The sequence below is a fragment of the Cebus imitator genome, unplaced genomic scaffold (assembly GCF_001604975.1).
Source record: "Cebus imitator isolate Cc_AM_T3 unplaced genomic scaffold, Cebus_imitator-1.0 Scaffold4, whole genome shotgun sequence".
Classification (NCBI taxonomy): Eukaryota; Metazoa; Chordata; class Mammalia; order Primates; family Cebidae; genus Cebus; species Cebus imitator.
This window is the reverse complement of record NW_016107319.1, coordinates 11611822-11639594: the sequence shown is the minus strand read 5'-3', so window position 1 is coordinate 11639594 and position 27773 is coordinate 11611822. Positions and strand designations below refer to the sequence as shown.

Below are 27773 nucleotides of genomic sequence, written 5' to 3'. Positions count from 1 at the left end.
TCTGTTAAACTTTACTTACATTACCAAGTCATCAGGTTATGTTTTCTAAGTATCTAATATCCTGCTTAGTGCAATGTGATTTTCAAGCATGTTATTCATGGCCAAGAACACTTGGATACAAACAAATGGTTTGAATATATTGAGTGGACTGAGCTGCACTCTAATCAAGTGTCAAGATATTGGCCTTGAAGACCCTCTGAATGAAGGCTGGCTGGCCTTCTCTCCTTCCTTCCTTTCCTTCCATACAATGAACAGGCAGAAACTGAAAAGTTTTCCAAAATATAGTTACTCTATGTGTAATCACTCTTTCTTCTTTCTTTCCCTCTCCTTTTCTCCCATTTCTCTCCTTTTTGCTTTTCTTCTCTCCAATTTTGGAAAAATAATACCAATCACTAAATTTATTTTGTGACCAGAGCTTGAAAAACATTATCCTAAACTCTAAAGTGTATCTGACATTCATATTTCCTCTTGAGTCAGCTCCTTTGTTTCTCTTGACAAACTTTTTTGCCTTTAGCATATGCTCCTGGGGATATCTGGCCACCTATTACTTGCAGACAGTTCCTTTGATTTTGGTCTCCAGGGACTTTCGAGGACTTCGTTTTCTGCTGAATTCTTCTGCTGCTTGTGGTCAGCTCACCTGATCTGTGTCAGCTCCTATAATAAAGACCTTCTCATCCCCCATATCTAGTCGCTGAAGCCTTTCCCATTAGTCGAGGCCCAGCTCAAATATAGTGTTCCTCTCAAAAAGCTGTTGAAGATGCCCAGTCAAAGTTAGTTTTTTCTTCCTTTCACAATACTTTGTTTGTACTTATGATGTGACACTTACCCTTAATCATATATTTTTTGCATATATTTAGCTCCCCAGTCTGAATTTTCTTTGTGGGAACTACTTTTCCTTTGTATCTTTTTAATGCAGTGTAGGAGTAGCCTTAATAAAAATGGTAAAAAAAAAAAAAAAAAAACAAGGGCCTGGAGAAGCTGGAGAATAATCCAGTTTCCTCCTAGTAATATTGTGGTTGAAGTAATATCCACAACTGTAGGTTCTCCATCTCTCTTTCCAGGATCCTTTCATGTATTTACTGTACTAAAATAAAGAGAGAATAGAATTAAATAATATCCTAGATTGGGCATATATATTTTTTTCCTTCATTCAAGTCCATTTTAGTTCCAGTTAAGAGAGCCTATTGTGGGAATTATTTAGAGTTTATTCTTAAGTGTTTCTCATTTACTGATTCTTCAAATACAGACCCTGAGAAGATGTTATGATGAAGTTCAGTCTCATTACAGTTGCCAAAAGTTTACACTGGTTTGAAAATTGTACACCTTCTATCAAATAGGCAAACCATGGTAGTTTAACTCTGACAAACAGCCTGGGAAACTAACAACATGAGGTAAAATATTTATTTATAGTTATTTTCACTAATCTTTGTTTAAATGCATGATGGTATTCTACAAAAAATGCTTTGGACTTTTGCGGCCCTCTAGTAACCCATTAGACCGATTATACCTAACTCTCATTTGAGTTTACAGTTTGTCTTTGTCAAAATAAGCCATCGTGAATACTCATGGCATTTGTGCAATCCACTTGTTGGCATGTATGTATTCTTTTTGTTCCTTTAAAGTTTGATATTTCTAGTTCCCTGATTATTATTTAATTGCCAACCATTTTGTAGTGTTTTCATATTTGCTCTTAAGGATAGGCTACATAGTTACATTTTGGCATGAGAAATGAGAGCTGGCAGTGTAATTTAAAAATAATATATCATGCTCAGTCAGTCTATAAAGAGAGACATGAATTCTGTTGGCTTAATGTCATCATCCTTTTGTAGATAACAAAAAAAATACAAAAGTTTTGTTGGGAGAATTGTGTAGCTCCCTTGAAAAGAAATTTATTTTCAAATTGTGTTTGAAAACATATCAAAGATAATAAAATAAATAAATAAATGAGATGATGGACATGCTAATTACCCTTATCTGCTCATTATACATTGTGCATACCAAAATATGTACCCCATAAATATGTACAATTATTTGCTAATAAAAAATAAAATATTGAAACAAAAATCAGAGGGTAAAAAAAGAGCCTACTTTAAGAAACAGTTTGCCTGTGGTCGATAAAGTTTTACAACTTCAGGCTCAACTGATAATAAAGGGATCAATAGAGAAAGAGGAAAGCTGTTAATTAAATTAGAAGCCTGTTTGCTGAGTAGAGGAGTATTTTACCATTGAGTGGGGAAAGCCTAGTCTCAGGATTTACAAAGCCTCTTGGAGATGTGAAGCAATGTTAGCACTTTTCTAATTTCTGATCCGGAAGGAAAAAAAGAGTACAGTAGAAGGATGGAATAACTCAGGACTGTTCTGATGCACAATTCTAGGAGGCACTTTTAATCTGTGGGCAGTTTCTTTGCCCTGCGTGGATTTAGTGAGCTGCTACTCCTTGCACAGTAAGGGATGACCACAATCACAATAAGCTCTTGCCATCAAAATAGTAAGATTAGCCAGTGCGTGCTATGTGTCAGTTCTTGTTCACAGTGCTTTACATATGTTAGTTTCATTAATCTTTTGAGACTGGTATTACTATCCCCATTTGCAGATGAGAAAACTGACACAAAAAGAGATTAAGCAACTTGTCTACAGAGCACAAACAAGGAGGAGTGAAGATATCAACTCAGGCACTCTGGCTTCAATGCCTGTGCTCCTCACCCTCCCTTCTCTGCTTTTCTCTATTAACACTGGAGGTAGAACAGACTGCCTCAATCCACAGAAGGCTTAGTGCCTGAACCACCTAGGTGGAAAAAAAATAAAGGCTGTGTTCAGATTAATGATTCCTAAGAAGTTATGGGTGTATTGATACTGGAAGCCTTCTTTCAGGAAGTTTTCCCCTTTTCTGTAGTAGGGCCCTGTGGTACTGCCCCATCAAGGCGCATTTAGCACAGACTATTGAAAATGGCTGTGTATCTCATTGAAGCTTTCATTAGATGGCAGGGAATGTGTGTTTCTTATTCACAGTTGTATCCTCTGTATCTAGTGCAGTATTTGGCATATATCGGAGCACAGGAAATATATTTGAATAAATTAATATTTCTGAAGAAATTTGTCTAGCTTTATAAGTGTAGTGATTTAAATATGTATTATTAAGGCAGTAATTCATCTTTAGTTAAACTTTGTCCTATATTAAACTTTTATAGAAAAATCAAGATACCTAATAGGTTATATCTTGTGGCATTTTTGCTTCTCTCTGTTATTCACGCCTATTCTGCTTTGTCTAAGCTTTAACAGCCACAGCCTTGTGGTTGCAACCCCCAAAATAGCTGGCATAATGCCTGGAAGGAAATAAGACTTCAGATGCTTAGAAGGAAATAAAAGACTTCTATAGGATTGATCAGGCCTGGAAGAAAATAAAAGACTCCTAAAGGGCTAATTGTGCATTTTTAAAATCTATTAAGTGATGAAAAACAAACACAGAAATCTTAGTAACTGAATGAGACTTTTAGTGGTTTTTTTCCCCCCTCAATTTTGGATGATCTGAAATCATCTAGTCAAGCAAATATCTCATGTGGGGAAAATGATTTGCACATTAGAAGACATTAGGAGATGCTCAGTAAATATTTTTTTCCGAACAAATGATGAAGTATAATTTATTTTCCTTATTTAAAATAAGTGGTGATTTCTCCATGTGAGTTTCACTGTATATATAGAATTAAAATATATTTGAGTATATTTCTTCAGATCATCTCCTATAACGGTAAATAAAATTATTGTGCATATCTTATCAATGCTTTTACCTATATTTTCATTTTTTTTTTCTTTTGGGGCAGGGTCTCACTCTATCACCAAGGCAGAAGTACAGTGGTGTGATCATGTCTCACTGCAGCCTTGACCTCCCAGGCTCAAACAGAGATTTCCATTTTATTTCCCAGGCTGATCTTGAATACCTGGGCTCAAGCAATCCTCCTACCTCAGCCTCCTGAGCAGCTGGGACTCGAGGCAGGCACAACTATGCCTGTCTACTTAAAAAAAAAAAAAAAATTGTAGAGAAAGTGTGTCACTGTGTTGCTCAGGCTGGTCTCCACCTCCTGGGCTCAAACAGTCCTCCTACCTCGGCTTCCTAAAATGCTGAGATTACAGGGGTGAGCTACCATATCCGGCCTATATTTTTCTATCTTTGACATCCATACAATTGTAGGAAGTACATAGGACTGGTTTTATATTATTATGATTTTGTAGTTGGGAAAATATGGATTGAGAGGTGAGATGACTTGTCTAAAATCCCACAGGTGGCAAGTCATGGATTCCTTCTTCAGGACACTTTCATCCCATTGTGCATTATTTCAAGCAAAACAACAAAGCTCCAGAAATCAACCATGTAAGATCTAGATCTTATATTGGCTCCTCGTGAAATGTGGATGGCTTGATATTTTTCTGAGGGATGACTGTTCGTGTACTATTAGCTGAAAACAAATTATTGAGCACTTGTACTTTATAGAGCACCGAGTTAATATTCTGAGAAGGGGGGAGCTCTAGGGTACAAGGAAGCCAAAACCTGATTTGTTTTCACAGAGGTTGGTAATGAAATGGGGGGAGGGAAATTGGCAGAAACATAAAAACAGCATGTGAGTGTAAAAGAGCAAGTCAGGTAAGGAGAGGGCAGGGGGGTGTATAGAGCTTGAGTCAGGCCCACGGGTCCTGGTTGGAAAGTTGGCTCTTGGAAGTGATAGGTTTTCAAGTTCTCTAACAGTGGTTAGGCCATTATTTTTGAAAAGCCTCTCTTGTGTGGTGAAGGTACCCAAACTGGCTGAAAGATACAAGAGAATGGGTCTAGTGGAGGAGGTACTGCTTATGAATTCTGTTCCGGGAACCTGGTCAATGGAACAGGATTATCTGCATTGGGAGCGGGAGAGCAGGCTGGCCGAGGAAGCAATTGCAGTTTGGCTGACAATTTGACTGAAAGGTTGCTTCCTTAAGGTGAGTTGGTGGCAGAATTATTGCATTGCTGTGCCCCATAGAAATGAAATCTAAATGGAAAACCAAACACTGGGTGATATGGATGGGCCAGGGGCACAGGCCAAGCCTGTGTGTCCTGCATCACTGGCAGTTGTAGAGTTAAAAGAGAAGACTAGCATTTCCCTAGACACAGGGGATTCTCCCTGTTCATCTCAGTAACTTCTATTCCTTGTAGGATGAGAAGGTGTAAGCAAAACTGAGGTTTTCCTGTACACCTCAAACATAAAAGAACTTTTGTCCTGACTATTTTGGTACCATGAACCCAAACTCTACCAGGAAGCCAATCCCACCCAGGAAAACAGCCACAAATATATCCCATTCTAACAAATGTTAAAAATGGTATCTGGAACTGCAAGACCCCATGCACAAATTTTTTTCAAAATTTATTTGTTTAGATAAAAGGGAAAACAACTGCAATGTTAGAAACCTTATTGGTATGTACCTACTTTCTCCCCTGAATTCACATTATTGTCTAGGTCATATAACATATTTCCTGGCAATAAATATGTGGTTAAGATAGCTTGTTAAATAATTAAATTAATATGTGTGAACATGTTTTATAAATTACAAAACATTATTTTCAAAACATTTTTGAAATAACATTATGTTATTGCTATTAAAAGGCTAGATTTAAAAAATTATAATTGAAAATTCTATTGAATGTGCTCAATTGGTAATAAATTAATCATTGCTCTCAAGAGCTTATTTGAATGACTTGCAGTTTCTAGTTGAGTGTTGAATTGTCTTATTGGATGTTGTGTTATTACTTTGGAAGTTAGGAGTTAAATGTGATATGTTTCACCTTGGTTTAGAAAACCATAGTTTTATCACGATACCCAAAAAACGATTTAGTATTTTCTCTTTTTCTCAAGTTGCTTCACACGTTTTTTACTTCATAAGGCTGGGAAAACAAAATACCATTAACAGTCTACTTTTACTTTGATTTTTAAAATCTTCATTTTTTAAAATCTCTTTATTTTTAAAATTTGTACCTCTTTCTTCTGAGCTTCTTACCTGCTGTTTCCTGCCTTTTCTCTCCTTTTCTTTCGTCGTCGTCTCTCCTTATCTATTCTGGTGAATTTTAATTCCTTCACCAACCAGGTCTTCATCTTGCCAGACTCTTTAGAGGACCCTGCGTGGTCTGCTGGCCCTTGTATTGTTGTCACCATCCTGATTACTGTCATCATCATAGTCTCTTTCTCTGGGCATAACTGTTTTTTAGCCCAGAGTGAGACTTTCTCTTGGATTTCCAAATCTTGAACCTGGACGTATATGTGCTTTTCTGATACTGTGTCTTCTTCCAGAAGCTGTCGTAGTTTGACTGTATGCTCTGGCAGTAATAAATACTCTCTGAAGGTCTTTTAGGATAGGAGATTACCTGGAACACCAGCTCTTTGTATAGTAGGCATTTCCAGGGTCCACTGGGACTCCCTAAGGAATTCTGCCCTCAGCACCAACGTATTAGGAATTTTTTTCCAAACTATGTGACCTAGTTTTGCTGTGACCACAAGGTCCATTCCAAAGCTTGCTGCTGCTGTCATGCCCCTTTGGGACTTTCTGCTAGGTTGCTACCTACTCTTTAAAGTCCTGCTTCCAGAGTCCCCTCAAAATGAATTACTATAGCTTTATTTGGATATTGTAAAAGCCAAGGAAATAAATGGTCAGCAGAGAGTGGCTATACCTATAACTCAGAAATCTATAGTCACAGTCAAATAAGATAATCTTCTTTAACTCCCTTCTGTGTAACTCTGTACAAATAATTCTCCATTTGATCTGGGAGACAGACACAATAGGAAATTGGTTTGGTCATCCTAAGTTTTACTGTTTTGCTTCCTTTTCTACATTTTTTTTTCCCAGTGGGTAAAAGCAATGAGGTGGGATGGTAGAAAATCATTGACTTTATATGGTATGTTCTGGTTCTGACATTTGACTCTGTCTAAGGCAACACAGAATGTTAACTCATTGGAAGGATCTGCCTATATTATTATTAAGTACTCAATATTTAAGGAAATAAAATAAATTTGTTGCAAGAAAATTAATTCCTTGTATCTGTCTTTTAAATTGGGCTTGATTTTCTCAAATTGATCTAATTTAAAATTTCTTATTTTCATCTTGATGACCTCTCAATAACTCCCACTCTTTTATCTGATTTATGCTAGTCTGATAACAGTAATAGGAATAACTTTGTTTTCCCTTTTATTTAAAAAAAAAAACATACTTACCTACAATAGCATAAATCCCATATCTGGTACAATTTTATTACCTGTTGTCCTCATATGTACATTAGATCTCTAGACTTTTTTTTTAAACCATAAATACCTGTTACTTTGTGTCCACTGACCTACATCTCCCCATTTCTTCCTTTGTTCTTTCCCCAGTAACCATCATTTTGTTCTCTATATGTTGGAATTTTTAAAAAAAATTTAGATTTCACATATGAGATTATATAATGTTGTTCTTTTTATGTTTGATAGACATATAGCCTATTACCTAGGCTGGAGTGAAGTGGCCGGATCATAGTTCACTGCAGCCTTGAGCTCCTGGGCTCAAGCAGTCCTTCTGCCTCAGCCTCCTGAGTAGCTGGAACTATAGACACATGCCACCATGCCTGGCTAATTTAAAAAAATATTTTTGTAGAAACAAGGTATCATTATGTTGCCCAAGCTGTTCTTAAGCTCCTGGCCTTAAGCGATCCTCCTGCCTTGGCCTCCCAAAATGTTGGAATTACAGATGTGAGCCTCTGCCCTTGGCCTGATCTTTTCATTATTAAAAGTGGGTATTGAAGTTCATTACTGTTATTACATTGTTATCTATTTCTCCCTTCATATTCACTGAATCTTGCTTTATGTATTTAGAGGCTCCTGTGTTGGGCACGTAAATATTTACCGTGGTCATATCCTCTTGATGAATTGACCCCTTTATCATTAACCTTTTTTGTCTCTTTGAACAGTTTTTGACTCAAAGTCTATTTTATCAGATATAAGTATAGCTACCCCTGCTGTATTTTGGTTACCATTTATATGGAATATCTTTTATCGTTTCACTTTCAGCTTATATGTCTTCTTAAAGCTTATGTATATCTCTTATAGAAAGCTTGTAGCTGGATCTGTGTTTTTTTTTTTTAATCCAATCATCTCTCTATGTCTTTTTGATTAGATAATTTAATCCATTTACATTCAAGGTTATTAGAGATAGGTAAGGATTTACTATTACCTTTTGTTACTTGTTTTCTGGTTGTTTTGTTCTTTGTTCCTTTCTTCCTCTCTTGTCTTCCTTTGTGATTTGATCATTTTCTGTGTTACTCTACTTTGATTTCTTTCTCTTTATTGTTTGTATATATGATGTAGGGGTTTTTTTGTGTGTATGGTTACCATGAGGTTTAGATAAAACATCTTATAAAGTACTGTTATAAGCTAATAGCAATTTAACTTCTGTCACATACAAGAGCTTTAGCCATTTACCTTACCCCTATTTATGTTTTTAGTCTCAAAATTTACATCTTCTAATATTGTGTATTATTATAGCTTTAGTTTATTTTTACTCTTTTGACTTTTAACCTTCATCCTTCATACTAGAAATATGTATGATTTGTACAGCATTACTACAGTGTTGGAGTATTCTAGATTTGTTTCTATATTTACCTCTACTGGGAAGTTTTATACTTTCATATGTATTCATGATAGTAATTATTTGATTTCCACTTCAGGAACTCCTTTTAGCATTTCTTGTAAGACAGGTCTAGTGGTAATGAATTCCCTTAGCTTTTGCTTGTCTATGAGAAACTTCCTCCTTCCTTTTTGAAAAGATAGCTTTGGGGATACAGTATTCTTGGTTGTTAGTTTTTTTTTTTCTTTCAGTACTTTGAATATATAATTCCACTCTCTGTTGGCCTATAAGGTTTCTCCTCAGAAATCTACTGGTAGTCAAATTGGGACTCCCTTATGTGTGACTTTTTTTGCTGCTTTTAAGGTTTTGTTTTTGTCTTTGACTTTTGACAGTTTGATTATAATGTCCCCAGGAGAAGTTTTCTGTGGATTCAGTCAATTTGGGAACTTTGAGCTTCGTAGATATGGATATCTGTATCTCTCCCAAGGGTTGGAAAGTTTTTAGCATTCTCTGTTTCTTCTCCTCTGGAATTCCCATAATGCCAAAAATCTCTTTGCTTAGTGGCATCCCATGAGTCTCATAGGCTGTCTTCACTCTTTTTCCTTTTTTTCTTATTTTTTCTACTGAGTCATTTCTAAAGTTCTTTCTTCAACTTCACAGATTATTTCTTCTGCTCAATGTAGTCTGCTATCGAGGCTCTGTAGTTTATTTTTTATTTTATTGATTGAAGTCTTCAGCTTCAAAATTTGTTTATTTTTTATATCTGTTTATGAATTTGTTATTCAGATAATGAATTATTTTCCTGATTTCATTAAATCGTCTGTTTGTATTCCCTTATATCTTGCTGAGTTTCTTAAGATCATTATTTTAAAATTCCTCTTCAGATAATTAGTAAATTTCTCTTTCTGTTGCATCAATTGCTAGAGAATTATTTAGTTCCTTTGGTGGTATCATTCTTCCTTTCTTTTTCATGTGCCTTGTGTTTTTGCATTGATGTCTATGCATCTGGTGGTGCAGTCATCTCTTCCAAACTTTATAGAGTGGCTTTCCCTGGGGAAGACTTGTCCCTGAAGATGAGCCTGAGGGTGCTAGTTGGTCAGATTATGAGGCTCTGGTTTCGTATCAGTGCAGTGGTGAAATCTTTGTGCAGCTTCTTTAGCTGTGATCAATATTAGTAATGACTGCAGATGCCTCTATGGTCTATGCTGAAGGAGTTCATGTCAGTAGCAGGGTTTCACAGCTTGTTAGGGCAAAGGCTTTAGGGATTTTTCTGTTTTTGTTTTTAGTCTTAGCTGAGAGGATCTCTTTGGGTATTGGGTCTGCATAGCTCACAGGCAGCCATAGCAGCATTGGTATTCATGGCACAAGTGCTCAGAGTGGCTGTGGATCCAGGTTCTTGGACTCAGGATTTTTTGAGATTACTATAGCACCTGGGACTTGAGACACAGGTTCACTCTCCAAGGCATGATTGGATGCAGTTCTCCCACTAGGCTGGACTTTGTTGATCTGAAGCATACCCTAGCAGCCCAAACCCTGGGCTGAGATGCAGTTATGGTACTGCACCTGCGGAGCAGGGCAGAGTACTTGCATAACTCTTGGGAAGAAAGGGTGCTCCAGAGGCTCAGACCCAGGGAACAGAGCACAGCTGCACTTTGGGACCTGGAGCCACTAGAACACAGTGGCAACTCAGGCTCTGGGGGATGAGGTGACTCTGGACCTCAAAATGGTGTAACATGACCATAGGCTAGGTTCTGTGACACAAGGTGCTGCAGCAGCAGCAGCAAGGACCCAGGAATGGTAAGATGCCACTTTGGCTTGTGGGGCATGGTGCAGTGAGTGCAGCAATGACTTTACTCTCTGGAAAGATGGGGTGCTTCAGCAGCTTGGACTGTGGGGGACTCATTCTGTTCCAGGTAGGCATGGCACTGTGCCTGTTTGGCCCAGGGAGTGGGGTGGCATGGCTTACCTAAGGCTCTGAATCACTGGGCTGGGAATTACTGTATCTGCTTAGCTCTAGAAAGTGTGGGTACAGGAGTCAGGGGAGCCTCTGTATTCTTGAGGATGGGTTGCCACATTAGATGTGGTACCAAGAGGAACAACTGCTCTTGTGTGCTGGACGATTGGCGTCCCTGGGGGGCAGGATGCTTTGTCACCTCTGGGGTTGGGAGAATGCTACTCCAGTGTACAGGAGACCTGAGGTTTCCTTCCTTTCTCTGTGCAGCCATCTCAGGTTTCTGTACTTTCCATCATTTCTACTGTCTATTTGCTGTTCTTTCATGCTCTCCTTTGGTTATTTTGGTAAAAATATAGTTGCTTATTCATTATTTTGGTCTTTTTTATGGGAGAGAAAGATCCGTAGCAGCTACCTGTCAGCCATCTTGCTGACATCACTCCTCTGGTTGCTTTCTATTGTCTACTTTACCTTCATCTTTAGAACAGAACCCCAACTTTTAACTGGGCATGCAGCTGAAATATCCTATTTATCTACTAGGCTTCCTGGTGTTCTATTTGGCCATGTGACTAAATTCTTGCTTTTAAGATGTAAATGAAAGTATTTTATATTACATCCAGGTTGTATCCTTAAATGGAAGTAGTACAGCCTTCATTTTTTATTCCTCTGCCTGATTACTGGAATGTGGATTATTAGAGCTTGAAGAGCATTCTTGGCTTATCAGATAACCTGTTACCGACAATGGAGCAGCAAGAATAGGATGTGGGGTCCTTTTGACTATGGAGCTGCCATGCCAGTCCTGGATTGCCTACCTTGGAACATCTTTTACACGAAAGAGAAATGAACATCTCTCTTGTATAAGCTACTGTTTTCTGGGGGGTAATTTTTTATATACAGCAAACTTTAAGTACAATTTATATAAAGTATATAAGGTTAAAATTTTCAAATAATAGAATATAATAAATTGAAATTTAACATTGGAACTACACTAGATATAATTTAAAATAATGTGATATCTAGCAGGTACTGAATTACTGAAGAGCTGAATTACTTTTTGGGTCTAATATAACTTAATGGCCTGTGGTGTTATAAAAAAATCTATTTGCTTGTCTTGAATTTTCTATCCTTTGGATTTTTTTAGAAATACAGGTTAATATTGAGAATAGTTTTGTTATTTAGCTGCAGTATGCCTTATATTAATTAGGAAACTCAGACATCTAGGAAAGTTTTTGGAAACATTCTTTCTGGAATCTATTTTGTTAAAATATTCTGGGACAGATATTCTGCTTTTTTTTGTTTGTTTTTTGAATGTTGGTGATACCAATGTATAAATTAACATGTGATTATAATGCTTCTCATAAACTTTATTCATCTTTGGTCAAAGGGTAACAGTCTAAATAAAAAGATCTTGGAATTTTTATTGTCTTTGGATTTTTATATTATTTTTCTAACAATTTTTTTGAATTGTGGTAAAATAATTTTTAAGTGTTCAGTTCAGTGGCATTAAGTATATTCCTCTTGTTGTGTTACCACCATCATCCCTCTCTAGAACATTTTCATCTTCCTACGCTGAAACTGTGTACCCTTTAATTAAACAATTGGTCTTCATACCCCCTTCCCCCGCCCTCTGGCAACTACCAGTCTACTTTTTGTCTCTATGAATTTGACTATTCTAGAAACCTCATATAAATAGCACCATACAATCTTGTCCCATTGTAACTGGCTTATTCCATTGTAACATAATTATTTTGTATTTACTTGGGAATAATCATAAATAAATTATGATTGCCTAAGATTCTCTTTCTTATGTTTATCTTCTGAACATTTTCATTTGTTTTAGTTATAATGGATATTAACAGAGTAGGCAGTGTTTTGATAAAGTAGTGTATTATAATTGCTAACCTAGGAAATATCATACAAAGCTGAAGTCACTATATAGCTATATGCTTTTATTATGAAGACAATTGAAACCTAAAATGAGCAATTTCTCTTAATAATAGATCAGAGATGAGTGCATTGGGTATTTTGGCAATTTCTTGAGTTTTCTATCACCCTGTGAAACAGTATAAATATCATATTGCAGGGTAACATTTGATTTTATACATTATCCAAATCTGTAATTATATGTTAGAAACAGGTAAAATGTGATTTTAGGGTAAAATATCAACGTTCACAAATAAGCTGTTTTCCCATTTGGCTTATATTCTGTTTGTAAAACAAATGGTGATTTTTTTCTTTCTCAAACTGTACAGATTTTTGAGATTGAACAATAATACCTAAAATAATATTCAGGTGTTGATTATTTTTGTTTTCTTGGGAAAAATGTTGGTATGTTGGTGATATTGTGACTATAAATATAACACTTTATCCTTGACATCACTGTTTTATTTTTATTTCTAAAGCTCATATCACTTCTTCTTGCTCTTTCTTGCTTTCCTCAGATGCACTTTACAGAAGCACAGTTTAATAAAACCTTTTTAGTAGATTAGTAGTTATGGATCTTTCTAAAATCCCAGCTAGAAGAAATAGGATAGGGAGTTGGCATAATGGGAAGCAAGCAACTGTATTTACAAATCTTAGACGTTGTCCCACAATTTTGGTGTAACCCTTCAGCTGACAATTAAATTTTTTGTTTTATCAGTCATCACCCAACCCTAACAGATGGGTGAGGAATTAATCTGATTTGTATTTTTCCCCACAACTTTCTCCTACATATTGTACTATTCTATGATTAACATTCAGTGAATTCTTAAAGATGATTGATGGGCCTTAAATATATAATATATACATCCTATTTAAATTATGCCAGAGTAAAACCACAGAACGGAAGAGCTCCTAAGACCCCTGTAGAAATTTGAAAACAATTTTGATACTCTCGTCCACTCAAAAAGAAATCTACTAATACTGTAATGTTTTTTCCCTTGCCAGGACCCTCCTTGCCTGGTGTCATTTCTTGAGCTCTCCTGGGAGGAGATTAGTCTAAAACAACAAAGTAGCCAGATGTCTGGTTCTGAGACAGTCCCAGAGGCCAGGCTACGGTAGGCAACAGAAATCGCGTGGGGCTGAAGATCAAAGATACCTGAGAATTACTTATGAGCACATAGTATGTGTCATTCCCATTATTAACAGTCTGAGAAAATTTGTTTCCCTAATTAACCCTTTTGTTGGAATAACCTTAAATTTTAGTGAGTATATTTCAGTTTTGATATGTTTTCTTTTGTGTAGTGTTAAGTGCACACACCAAAAAAGAGAAATGAAAAGGAACTCTCATGCTTGATTGAACTCTCTAAGCCGTTATTCTTATCCCAAATATATATGCTATCAAGTGTCTTATCATTTATCATGAAATAAATGGGCATTATAATTCTAAGTTAAAATTACAAATCAATAGTTAGGAACTATATGGTTTATATGTACAAAAAGCTGTTCTTAAATTCCTACTCCTAATCCTTTAAGCACAATTATTTCAACTTTTAACTGTTTTAGAGTGGTGATTTTTAGATCACAGCTTCCTGCTCTTAAAATGAATTCAGAATAAATCCCAGTGGTGGGAAATCTGTATCTTATTAATAGTTGACCTCTTTCTCTTCACATTGGTATTATTAATGAAATGCTAATTAAAAATTCTTGTTGTTCTTTACCTGTTTGCTTTTACGATATAATCTTGCATTACTTAGACATATACAAAATTGGAAAATACAAATGTATTTGCTGTTTTAGGTTATTCTTAATTCTAGAACCTCTAAATGCTTTCAGCTGAATTTATCTAAGGATTAGGCAAAAATCCAATGATAACTTTGGATTTTTTAGCCTCTAGATGACAGTGTCAGAAAACAAAAGATTTTGGTTGACTTTGCCACCTGTTTTTGTTTCTGCTTAACATTATCATGTAACAACAAAAGTATGTAAAAGCCTCATTCTTGCTTTTCCTGAGATGTAATCATAAACCATTGTTATCAAGATCACGATTAGTCAGCTTTAGAGCTTTTAAGAGCTACAACACATTCTTTAGCATCTAGTAATATAAACTTGACATAAAAGCTGTAAAAATGTCTTTAAATCTAATTGGAGATATGTGTAAGCAATTTAGTGGAGAGATTTCATATTCTTTGTGTAGTGGTCAAGGCTTCTTTTAATTCCTCGAGGAAAATGAAGCTCCTAGGAGCAGTTTATAAGGATTAACTGATTTATATCTTTGTTTCTAGATTTAAGTATTGAAGCAAGAATAAAACAGGCTTTTGTACAAAGAACTAGAGAAACAACTGTATTTTTTTTTTTTTCAGAGCAGAATTTGTTACTTCAGTGACAAAGGATGGTCTGTGTTTTTCACTCTTTACACCTGTGTTTCTGCTACTGGCTTCTCCCACTGTGAACAGCATTTGCTATCACTCAAGCACTCTAGTTAACTGTCTTTCTGTTTTGAATGCAAATTGAGTCAGTGATGGTCACTTTACCATAAATATTCCTGAGCCCTAAGAAATGGATTACTTTAAGCAAGTTGTATTAGAGAAAACCATAGTTCTCTCAATTCCTTTAAGTTTTTTTATAGCAAGATTTGATCTGAAGCAAAGCAAGTCATAGTTCTAGAACTAAAGTACAAAAGAAAAGAGATCCAGCTTTCCACTCGACTATGGCTCAAGGTGCTGTTCGTGTTTCTCCTCTTCAGGTAACGCCATATGTGCCTCCCCTTTACCCTTCACCCCAAGACACATGCACACGCACACACACACACACACACACACACATACACGCACACAAACACACAGTTTAAATGGGCATTTGCTAAAGAGAAAACCGAAAGATAACTTCTCATTTTGTGTTTCAGAAGTTGTCAATATTGCTGACCACTTACTTCTTAATGTATTTATTTTGAATTGCCTCATTGGCCATTGGTGCCCTGCCCCTTGCCTCCACCTTATTTACCTTATGGACCATCACTGCACATATCATCTCTTTGTGTGACATGCCTTCCACAACACTGTGCAGAGAAGTGTTTAGTTGTGCTTTAAAATATGCTGTTCTTGTGATCATGAATAAGTCTCATGAGACCTTACAGTTTTATAAAGGGGAGGTCCACTGCACATTCTCTCCCGTCTGCCGCCATGTAAGACAAGCCTTTTGCCTTCCATCATGATTGTGAGGCTTCCCCAGCTATGTGGAACTGTGAATCCATTAAACTTCTTTTTCTTTAGAAATTAAAAAAAAAGGTATTATCAAATTTAAGGAGGTAAAGAGTGTTCATTTTCTAGTTGCTACTCTTCACTAACTCACTCTACCTTCCTCATTCATAGATTTCTTTTTACATTGCCTCCTCCTCTACCTTCTGTTATTTATTTTTTCTTCATCTTTTAGGTCTTAATTCTGTTTCTTCATCCTGTCTGTAGCTCTTCAGGAAGGATTCTGATGTTAAATTAGAGATAAATTATAAAGGCAGGCAATTAAGAACTCTTTCTAAAAACACCTTTAGTAACAATCCATATTGATTTAGTACTTGCATGGGTGTTGAGGTAGTAGTAATCTGTAAACTTTTTATCATAAAATTATGTGCTTACAATATAAATTCACTTGGCTTTGTTAAAATGTAAAGTTTTAATATGTGTTTTAGTTTCTCTTAATTTTAAAAGCTGTGTATACAATCTTAAAATTTTCTTTTTAGCTCATGATGGCTTGAAAGGTTTTTTGAAGTATTTATTTACTTTTTTACTTGTTTGATCAGTATCTCTTGTTTTCATTTAAAGTTATATTTATTCTCACCTGAGGTTTGGAGTAATAGCTTTGAAACATGTTACTCTTTAGAATGGTGGTCTTTCGACTCCTAAGTTGTCCAAGAGGCTAGGTCTGCAAAGTGGTAAGATTAGATCTTGGTCAACGGGAGTGTTCTTTATTCAGTGCATAGCATGTTGCTCAAGAGGGCAGTTGTGGAAGGCAAGGATGTTTGGGGAACAAAAATGATCAGTCCTTGAATCCTTGTGACTTCTAACTCTATTGCTAAAATAAAGATCAGCTTTTTAAAAAGCTATAATAGAACATTAAGTATTGCCATTGATTGTATTCAATATGAGTGGTTGACAGGAAACATTTTAAGTGGATTATTTTTCTTTTTTTCAAGTAAGATTTACATGAGTAAATATGAAATGAAACTACAGCTGATAGATAAATCAGATACCTAAGAATAATGTTTGAGAAGCTGGGTTTCCTGACGATATGAGGCTCAGTTATTTTAGCCTGAGGATTTTGCCTGGGGAAAAATGTATGTGCCTCAACAGCTGAAGGGCTATTCAGGAAGAAACAAAGTAAAATGGCATCTATTTTAACATGTAATTTCGATATCTCATATTTAATCTTATCCTTGGCAGAAATGTCAAAAAATACTAGGGGCAAACCATCTCTGAAGCCGTATCTATACCACCAGATTGAACTGGGTAGATAAAGTTCTTAGGAATCAAATGGTTTTCATTGGAAGAGGAAGGTCCTTTTAGGTAATTCTCTGGAGGGAAGGGAATACTCTGGTATAATCCAAATGTAGATTAGGCTTATTTCAAATATAGGAATGTGCAGGCTAAAGAAATTGCTGGCGGGAGTTGGGGGGCACATTTTAGAATTAGTATATCACACTTAAATGTGTTTCCTTCACATGATTTTCTATTTGTATTTACTCTCACTTAAATTTTTAAATAACATTTTCTTCACTTATCTTTACTTTTGTAAATTTTATAAGTTTTATAAATTTTAAGCTTATCCAAAGATGAATTGCTAATGCTGGAAATCATAGTATAGATCTGTCCTTATTGCCTTCTTTACCACCCTTGAGGGACCAAATTATTCTAGCTGCATAAGTTGCTATTTAAGGTAAAATCAAGTTTTTAGAGATGGCATAACTAGATTTCTATTTTATATACATGCTTTTCTTTTGTTTACCCTAGAGTGGAAATGTACCTCTTTAAGGAATTAAAGTGGTAAAGTCTGGCCACTACTTATCCTGTCACCACATGGCTGCTGTTGATTGTTTTTTAATCAAAAATCAAGTTTCTATACTTAATGACTTGGAAGATGCATTACATTTTGTCAAAACATAAGAATGCTTAAAGAATAAAGAGCCCCTGGAATCCCCAAAAGATCAAGAAGGAGATGTGTATAATTTTGTTGTTTAACACATATATAAGCATTAATATTTATAATGGAGTTTAGTATTTTGTATTTATACTTCCATCAACAATATATTGTAGTGTATTGTTTAGAGACTATTAAATAGCTCAGGATTTACTTACAGAAGAAAAAATTCTTCTAGTTCTTTTTTTCTCTTTTATTTGACTTTTTCTCAGGTTGTTTAATAAAGAGCAAATTTCTTCAATATGAGGAAGATATTTACTTTATATAAAACCCTGTCTGGTATGTATGGAAGTAATCCAAAGAACTGACAAGTTGCAGAATGGTCACTGTCACCTGTTTAATATATTGCAAAAACTGTTCAGGTAATGGAGATAACTGTGTGAGTGAAAATTAGTGCCATAGCCTTTGATACTTAATTTTTGCTTAATTATTAAAATGCATATAAAGTATATCAGGTTGGTTGCTACAAATAATGGTGTTGGTTCCCTAACATTTAAAATTCATAGAACTGTTAGATAAATGTACTTTTGTTTGACCACAGGATCCATTTTTTATTAAAATGCCCATTAGAAAATGTAAAATTTCTAGAAACTCATTTTTTAAAAAATGATCAGTACAAAATCATCAGTACAAAATGTTTCCCTAGCCAAATTGGTAGTCTCATGCTTTTTTAAATAGCATTATTTAGAATAGTCCTAAAAGCACTTTTTCCCATTAAATTAAATGTCAAATTATATGCCTTCTTCGGAACCTTTTTAAGGGGAAATTTCAAGGAATGAGACTATGTTTAATTCACTGAAATGAATTATGATTTCAAACATCTGTAAGGTATTTTAAAGATGATCTTATGTAACGTGGTAATAGACATTTTTAGTGGAATATACCCTTCAGCTTTTCCTTACTTGATATATGTTGTAGCTTGGAAAGAAAATCACACACAGATAAAATATTCTAGGAACTAAGCAGCACTAAAATAAAACATATGTGTTACACATGCAAACAGTAAAAAGCATGTCCGTGGGCCAGCCTTTTTTATTTTAAGAAAAACTGTCTTCAATAATCATTTGAGATTAAAAGATAATTTTGACATATCTTTTTTGATTTTACCGTCAGCCAATTGTAGTAATCTGTCCACATACTTTTCTCATTCGAATCAGCATTCACAAAGGCGTACACTTTATGGGAACCTTAGGAAGTTCTTGGATTAAACTTAAAAACTACATTTAAAGGACACATTGATATAGGAGTCCCCTCACTTTTATCCCCATGAAGAAATAGTGATGGCTGCCATTTAGGGCTTCCTCACACTTCTAGTCCTCTATATTGACTGAGGAATCTTTAGACAACTGGTGACCAAATGGTTAGCTTTTCACCAACTTGGGCTTTTATATTTGAAATTCACATTTAGTCTCATTCCTACCTACTGCTGCAGAATGGCCTTTAGACAACTAGACTTTAAAAAGTTAAAAGGCAATAAGTCAATCCCCTGGAAACGATGCAGAAACGTAGATTCAAATCATAAATAAGGAAATGCATTGAGTACATTAAACAGACATAGAAAAATGGATTTCTGTCTTTTGTAGTAAGGTAATTGGGTACTACTGCTTGGCAGGAGCTGGTGCTATTGAGCTAGCTCTAGCTGCCACAGGTTGATAGGCAGGTGATAAGGCAGCTTCCACCAGGGTCTGCACAGGAGGCCTACCTAATATGCTGTCTGCCCTAAGGGCCTATGGGAACACAGTTGGATTATTATGTTAATGCATGAGCCCGCTGCCCTCTTCCTATCCCAGCTGGGTTCCCTGTTGTTAGGAACTGCTTTGCACTGACAGTGGAGTAATATGCTTCATGATTGAAAGGGCAAAGGGGCTTGAAAAAAAAAAAAAAAAAAAAAAGAATAAGCCTGAACAGATATGTAAATGAGGGAAGGAAATCTGTAGGAAGATTTCACTCTAAGTATATAGAGAAAGTTTATTAGAAAGTTCTTACAGCACTCTGTAAAACCACTCATTTCTTAATTAATTTCTGGGTTTGCTTTCCTTCCTAACACTGTATGTATGCCGTACATGGAAGTATTTTTCTAAACAGGCACTTAACTTGATTTGTTTTAAACTAAGGTGCTCTAACACATTTGTACCCAGGTATAGTGTTGACAGCAGTGCATTTTTTTTTTTTTGCATGTTCATTATTCTTTAACGTTTGTTCCACAGCTATTTCACTATATTGTATAGAAGAGTTTATTTTTAAGATGCTGAAGGATTTGTATTTTGTATTGTCACTTTTCTCTTTATTTTTGATATAAGTTTGGAAAACTGCATGAGCTATCTTTTGGGAGTGGGTGTGTATGGAGGACAGGAAATGGTTGGGTGGGTCAGAGGGATATTTTCTCGAGTTGATGAATTTGATATGAGTGGTGGTTCAAACATTTTATGTTTAGTTAAGGTTTTTAATGTTGACACCTTAACATAGTGAAAAGAGTGTGGGTTTTAGTGTCTAAAGCCTGTTCACATGCAAGCTTTACGAATTAATTACTATCTGATTTTAGATAAATTATTTTACTTCTCATTTACTTCAGGTGTAAAATGGGTATACTATGAATTGTAAATGGCAGGATAAAGAATATAAATAATTTGGCATGACATAGAGTGACTACTCATTAAATCTTGCCATAATGATGATATTTAATTGCAGTCGTAATAACTATCATTCAATTATGAGATCATTCTTTTAATATGTATAACTGTTTACTTTCCATGGACTGAGGATTTTATCTACCTCATTTTCAGCAAGTCTCACCAAATAGGAGTGACTTTAGCTACAACCAGAATTTGACACAGAAAAATATTCAGATAGACATTATCTAACTTAAAGATTTAAAGGCTCCTCAAACAAAATGCTAGGGTACGTTTTTAAAGTTAGTTTTATAATAAGCCATACTTCAAATTCTAAAAGAAAACTGAATGGAAAAGAAAACCTAGTTGGTCTAGTGTTCTAGATAGCTTCTGTAGTTACTTTTAATATGTGCCTAAATTTGGGAAAGTTTTTGACTATCCCTACGTATGTAACTTTTTATACAAGTTCGGTATTCCTGTTTTGAAAATCTGAAATCAGAAATGCTCAAAAATAAAAAATATTTTGAATGGCAACATGACACTCATAGAAAATGCTCATTGGTGCATTTTGGATTTTGGATTTTCTGATTAGAGATGCTCAACCAGTAAGTATATATAATGTGGATATTCAAACATCTGAAAAATCTAAAAATTGGAAACATTTCTGGTCCTAAGCATTTTGGTTAAGGGATGCTAAATGTGCAATCATTTGTTTATTTAAGCTAACTTGAAATGGCAATATATAGTTGGGGTGTATTTTAAGTACATCTTATGTTTTTTTAGCAGCACTGCATCTATTGCATGAAGCGATACGGGTAAAGATGATGTATGCACAGTGCCTGGCACACACAGAGGGATTGAGAAGTGGTAGTTGTTATTAGTGCTAGTGAATTTCCCATATCAACATACCAGCCTGCATTAGGCATGCTTTGCAGATTTGCAAAGAATTTCAGAGTCAGCAGATACAGAAAGTTTGGGGCTCATTATAGGCTCCATAGTTGAGTAGTATGGTGATCATTTATCTGGTGAAAAAGAATTCACATGATTACTTTAATGAAAAATATAAATATATATACATAATTTTAACACTCTAGTAAAAGCTTTGTTCAAGTTTGAGGTAAGTACCTTGTGATATATCAGAAAAGAGACTCTTTTCTGAAAAGGTAATTGTGCATTTGACTTTAAATATTAAGAATAAAGAGGGAAGGAACCAATTCTATCTGAGCAGTCCTTCTTTATAGTGGTAGCAAAATCCTTTTATAGCATGTCTTTATATTACCCATTTAGTTATGTATACATGCAGTACATGTATGGCATATGTATACATATATGTACTAATATATATGTACATATCATATACATATGTATATTTACATGTGTGTATAATGTGTGCATGTGTATCTCAGAATCAGTAGTATATTTAGGGATATTTCTTTTTCTTTTTTTAAAAATTTATTTATTATACTTTAAGTTCCGGGGTACACTTACAGATCATGCCAGTTTGTTACATAGGTATACACGTGCCATGGTGGTGGTTTGCTGCATCCATCACCCCATCATCTACATTAGGTATTTCTCCTAATGCTATCCCTCCCCAATCCCTTGACCCCCTGCTATTCCTCCCCTAGCCCCCCACCCTCCCAGGCCCTTGTGTGTGATGTTCTCCCCTCTGTGTCTGTATGTTCTCATTGTTTAACACCCACTTTTGAGTGAGAACATGCAGTGTTTGGTTTTCTGTTCTTGTGTTGGTTTGCTGAGAATGATGGTTTCCAGATTCATCCATGCTCCTGCAAAGGACGTGAAATCATCCTTTTTTATGGCTGCATAGTATTCCATGGTATATATGTGCCACATTTTCTTCATCCAGTCTGTGATTGATGGGCATTGGGGTTGGTTCCAAGTCTTTGCTATTGTGAACAGTGCTGTAGTAAACATACATGTGCATGTGTCTTTATAATAGAATGATTTATAATCCGTTGGGTATATACCTAGTAATGGGATTGCTGGATCAAATGGTATTTCTATTTCTAGATCCTGGAGGAATTGCCATACTGTCTTCCACAATGACTGAATTAATTTACAATCCCACCAATAGTGTAAAAGCATTCCTATTTCTCCACATCCTCTCCAGCGTCTGTTGTCTCCTGATTTTTTAATGATCGCCATTCTAACTGGAGTGAGGTGGTATCTCAATGTGGTTTTGATTTGCATTTCTTTAATGACCAGTGATGATGAGCTTTTTTTCATGTGTTTGTTGGCTGCATACATCTCTTCCTTTGAAAAGTGTCTGTTCACATTCTTTGCCCATTTTTTGATGGGGTTGTTTGCTTTTTTCTTGTAAATTTAAGTTTTCTATAGATTCTGAATATTGGCCCTTTGTCAGATGGGTAGACTGCAAAAATTTTTTCCCATTCTGTTGGTTGCTGGTTCACTCTAATGATTGTTTCTTTAGCTGTGAAGAAGCTCTTAAGTTTAATTAGATCCCATTTGCCTATTTTGGCTTTTGTTGCCATTGCTTTTAATGTATTAGTCATGAAGTCCTTGCCCATGCTTATGTGCTGAATGGTATTGCCTAGGTTTTCTTCTAGAGTTTTTAATGGTGTTAGGCCTCATGTTTAAATCTTTAATCCATCTTGAGTTAATTTTTGTATGAGGTGTAAGGAAGGGACCCAGTTTCAGCTTTCTTCATATGGCTAGCCAGTTTTCCCAACAGCATTTATTAAATAGGGAATCCTTTCCCCATTGCTTGTTTTTGTCAGGTTTGTCAAAGATCAGCTGGTTGCAGTTGTGTACACTTAGTAATATTTCGAAAGGAGTTCTAATTGAGCACATTCTTTAAAAGTGGCATTTAAAACATCGCCTTAGGCTTGAACAATAGTTGTTATGTTGTTAAGACTTTGAAGAAAAGACATTAAAGGAAGCAATAAACCCATGAGATAGGAGAGAAAAGTCAAAGAATTGTAACTTTTTTGTATCCTTCTTCTCCCACCAAGTAATAGTGCAAGCTCTGCATGCTGCCTGCGTTCAGAACATACTTAGACATCTACCCCAAGCCGTATCCATTCCACACTGCATAGTTATATATCTGCCTCAAACATAACCTATCATGGAATAAATAATAAATTCTGTTTTAAAGGAAGTCTGATTTTAAAGGAATGTCTTTGTTTTCTTTTTAAGTTGTTTTGGGCTGGGTGCAGTGATTCACGCCTGTAATCCCAGTATTTGGGTGGCGGCTGTGGTGGGACGATTACTTGGGGCCAGGAGTTAAAGACTAGCCTGGGCAACATAGTGATACCTCATCTCTACAAAAATATCAAAAAAAAAAAATAGCTGGATGTGGTGGCATGCACCTGTGGTCCCAACTACTTGGGAAGCTGAAGTGGGAGGATTGCTTGAGCCTGGGAAGTTGAGGCTGCAGAGAGCCGTGGTTACACTACTGCACTCCAGCCTGGGTGACAGAGCAAGACCTAATAAATACATAAATGAATAAGCTTTGGGTTTGACATATGCTAATACTCCTTTATAGGTTGAAATGTTCTTGAGGACAGTGATCATATCTTACATTAAGAAAATATTTCTCTGTTTTATACACAGTTGTTGTTCATCAAATGTCTGTTCACTGAATAATTGGGTTGATTTCAATGATAGCAGGCAAATTAAAGTAGAAGGATTCTAACTCCATGGATCCTAGTGTCCCTTGTTTTCTCTTACTTTTCCCTGGTTCTCCTTTCAAGGATGCATTTCCGGTGTGCCCTTTGGCATCTTCATGCAACTGCTCACTGAGTTAAATTTCCAGTCTCTCTGACACCAGTGATAGTTTCTGCCTCTCCTGACTACTTTCCTGCCTTCACCAACCATTTGTGCCTCTTTATATCATCCCCATGTTATTATTTTATGAGCACAAGAAAGGCCAGAGTTGGAGAAATGATGACTGGGTTAGAAGATATTGGCATAGGAAAAATGCCAAGATCTTGCCAGGGGGTTGTTTGTACCCTCCTAGAAGCCATTACCTTCACCAGTGACTGTGCGCCCCTTCTGGTTGTGCTCCCCATTCAGCTTTGCTTTTCAGGTAACTTCAGGAGAACGCTGAATGATTCTTTTTAATCCAAACTGCACTCCTAATTAGAATTGTGAAGACCTCTATACAGATTTGTTTTTCCCTGAGGACCTTAAGGTACCTCCCACTCCCAACAATGGTTAAAAAATGTATTTGTTGTTGAATATTTTCTGAAGCCTCACAAATCTTTAAATATTGACAAAGAAGTACCACCCACATAACAGGTTATGATTAAAATCACAGTAAAGTATAAGAATTAAACACTGCATTTTAAAAGTCTTGCTGAATGGGTGCGGTGGCTCACGGCTGTAATCCCTGCACTTTGGGAGGCTGAGACGGGTGGATCACCTGAGGTCATGAGTTTGAGACCAATCTGGCCAACATGGCAAAACCCCATCTCTACTAAAAATACAAAAATTATCCAGGCATGTTGCTGCATGCCTGTACTCTCAGCTACTTGGGAGGCTGAGGCACGAGAATCACTTGAACCCGGTAGGCGGAGATTGCAGTGAGCTGATACTGCACCACTGCACTCCAGCCTGGGCAACAGAGGGAGGGCTCTGTCTCAAAAAAAAAAAAAAAAAAAAAAAGGAAAGAAAAAAAAGAAAAAGGACACAAAACATGCTAAGGAGTACAAAATTATTTGTGTGTGTATGTTTAAACCTACTTTTTAGAGTTGACCAGATAGGGAGCTTTAGAAACGTAGTGTTATCTTTCTCAAAGGAAAAAGTAATAGCTAGCTTAACTAGTCCCTGTTTTACTTGTAAAGCATAGCAGCAAAAGTTGTGTAGAAAAATGATTAATTAACAGAAAACTGACACTGGAAGGGAGTGAAAGGCAGAACTTGAGTTTGCCTTAGTTTCCTTAAACATAAACGTAGCCTGGGAGCTAACAATTTGGTAAGTATGCAAACAGACTCTGAAGATGGAAAGTGAAAGTTACCAAGAGGAAAGTGGGCATAGATTAATATACCAGATCTTTACTTTATGGTAAATCCTGGCATTGGTTAAGAAGATGCCAAGTAATCCTGGCTTTTAGCAAGCTCTTGGCCTCTGCAGAAAAGTCCTGAGAGCTCCAGGAATGACACTTCTTGAAGCATTCTATCCAAGCTTACCACCAGAGATAAAGTTGTTTTCTGGGGCCATGACAATCCTAACAGCCTGGTAGAGAGGATTGTAGTTAAACTTAACATTGAAAATAGGTGCCTGGTCCTAGGCCCCCCATAAGGTCTCACCTTGGCAGAAATGATACTGTCCTTTTACCAGATGGGAGCATGGGTTTACGAGTCAAATCCCAGTTTCACCACTGATGCATTTAATTTATTTCTCTCAACCACTTAAGTCTGCTGAGCCTTATCTTTTACATCTATAAAAGGAAATAATCCTTATATTATAGGGTTATTTTGAGGAATAAATAAAATAACACTTATTGTCTGACATGTAGAAGATGATCAATAAATGTCAGCTTTATTTATTTTTTTTTTTTCTGCTCCTGAAATGCAGTTTTGAAGGTAAAGTTAAGAAAAAGAAGTTACTCATTCCATTATAACTTCCTGGGTCAGAAAAACAGATTTTGTCTTCTGTCTTTACAGAATTTTATGCATCATTTCTCATTTAGGAGTCTGTGAGCTCCTGATCTAGGGGGAAAAAATGAAATTCAGTTTGGTTAATAAAACATCATGGAAGGCAGTTTTTAAACTGCAATGAAGCTAGGTTAAATGGGAGACAAGTGGGGCCATTTCCAGGGGTTTTGGAGGTGAAGCAATTTGTTTTTATACTTGTATCAGTGCTTTTACTCTTAAATCTCATTTCTAGTCCCTTAGGTTCTATAATGAAGTCTTCAGCACTATACATTTTTATTAAACATCTTCTTCTGAACTCCAATTTGCATTTCAGATAATATAACAAAATGTATGTGTTTCAAATATTCACTGCATAATTGTGATTAGAACATGTAATCCCTCAAAAGATGTTAATTGCAATTTAAATTCACACTGAATTTAATTAAGTGAGTTGGGGATTAGAAAGTAGATGTAAGGAGTAGTTAAGGGAATACATTTTTTAAAAGCATTCACTTTTTTTTTTCTAAAACATGTAAACCTCTTTCAACTTGAAGATTAGAACTGTGTAGAAAATATAGAAGAAAAGAAGATAAAGCAGGTTAAAGAACATCTTAGAAAATTTTCAAACTATGTTCACAGTTTGAATTTAAGCTATTAAATAATTGTGGTTAGGCAGGAGGGCTGGTTTGAGTAACCTTCTCATTTGTATTCTTGAAGAGTCTTTCAGTACATGTTAACTCACTTGGTGCCTGATAAAGACTTCAGTTAAACTGAGGTATTTAAGAACTGCAGAGAATGACTGGGTAGGAAGCAGCCAGTGAGATCTTTCCGTCCAACTGTTACCTGATGCTTCAATCTTCCTTTTAATCTCCTTGCCAAGGGGGTATTTTATGAATAATTTGATGTAATAGGAATTTTGTGCATGGGCAAATCATGTTTAATTAGTGTTTTTCTATGAAAGCTTCACTGTTTTAATGGAAATAAAGAGTAACTACAAGAAACACAGATGTCTTTTTTTTTTCTAATGAAATAAAGAATCTTAAAACTTTATATTTAAGGTTATAAAAAGTATCAAGCACGTACATCTCCCAGAGAATGGGAGAATAAAGTGCACCTTATCTGTTGTTGAATCAAAGCAGTTTTTCAAAAGGCTGCCAAAACAACATTGTACCTGTAAGCCTCATTTTATTTATAAATTTTTCTAGGAATAAGTTTTATAACATAAGGAATGAGGGATCAGTTTTAAGATGGTCTAAATAGTTTTAAAAGCAAAAGTATATTCATTATGGTTAAGTAACTTTCTTGTTCTTGTGTGCATTTAGAAGAGGACAAAATTGATTCCACAAACTTGTTTTCAATTAGTAACACCATGAATATGATGTGCACATTTCTGGAGACAGGAAGAGAGAATATGTGTGTTAATTACACACAGTGGCTGTCTGATACCTTGTTGGACTCTATAAATAGATGACTTTTTAACAAATAAATTTCAAAGTCTTAAAAAATGTTGCTCTTAGTGGAAATATTTCACCTGAAAATTCTAATGGGAAGCTCTGTCTTTGTTTAATAAGAAATTGAGTATCTTGGCTGGGCATCGTGGTTTACATCTGTAATCCCAGCACTTTGGGAGACCAGGACAGTCGGATCACCTGAGGTTAGGAGTTTGAGACCAGCCTGACCAACATGGCGAAACCAAACCTCCACTAAAAATACAAAAATTAGCCAGGTGTGGTGGTGGGTGCCTGTAATCTCAACTACTCTAGAGGCTGAGGCAGGGGAATCACTTGAACCTGGGACCCAGAGGTTGCAGTGAGCTGAGATCACGCCATTGAACTCCAGCCTGGGTGACAGAATGAGACCCCATCTCAAAAAAAA

General features: G+C 35.9%; 1 protein-coding gene across 5 annotated transcripts in view; it reads left to right on the top strand.

The window, feature by feature from the left end:
* The window catches only part of SLC10A7 (solute carrier family 10 member 7), a 265153-nt gene that overhangs the window by 30361 nt on the left and 207019 nt on the right, over window positions 1–27773 (top strand). Inside the window, exon 5 of one of the 5 annotated variants that reach the window (XM_017534830.2) lies at window positions 15387–16132. The exons of the other annotated variants lie outside the window; for them this stretch is intronic. Coding sequence (XP_017390319.1) covers window positions 15387–15434 — 48 coding nt within the window. The 3' untranslated portion in view covers window positions 15435–16132. Of the gene's footprint in view, window positions 1–15386; window positions 16133–27773 lie in introns of those variants that run through there. 5 annotated transcript variants of the gene reach the window in all.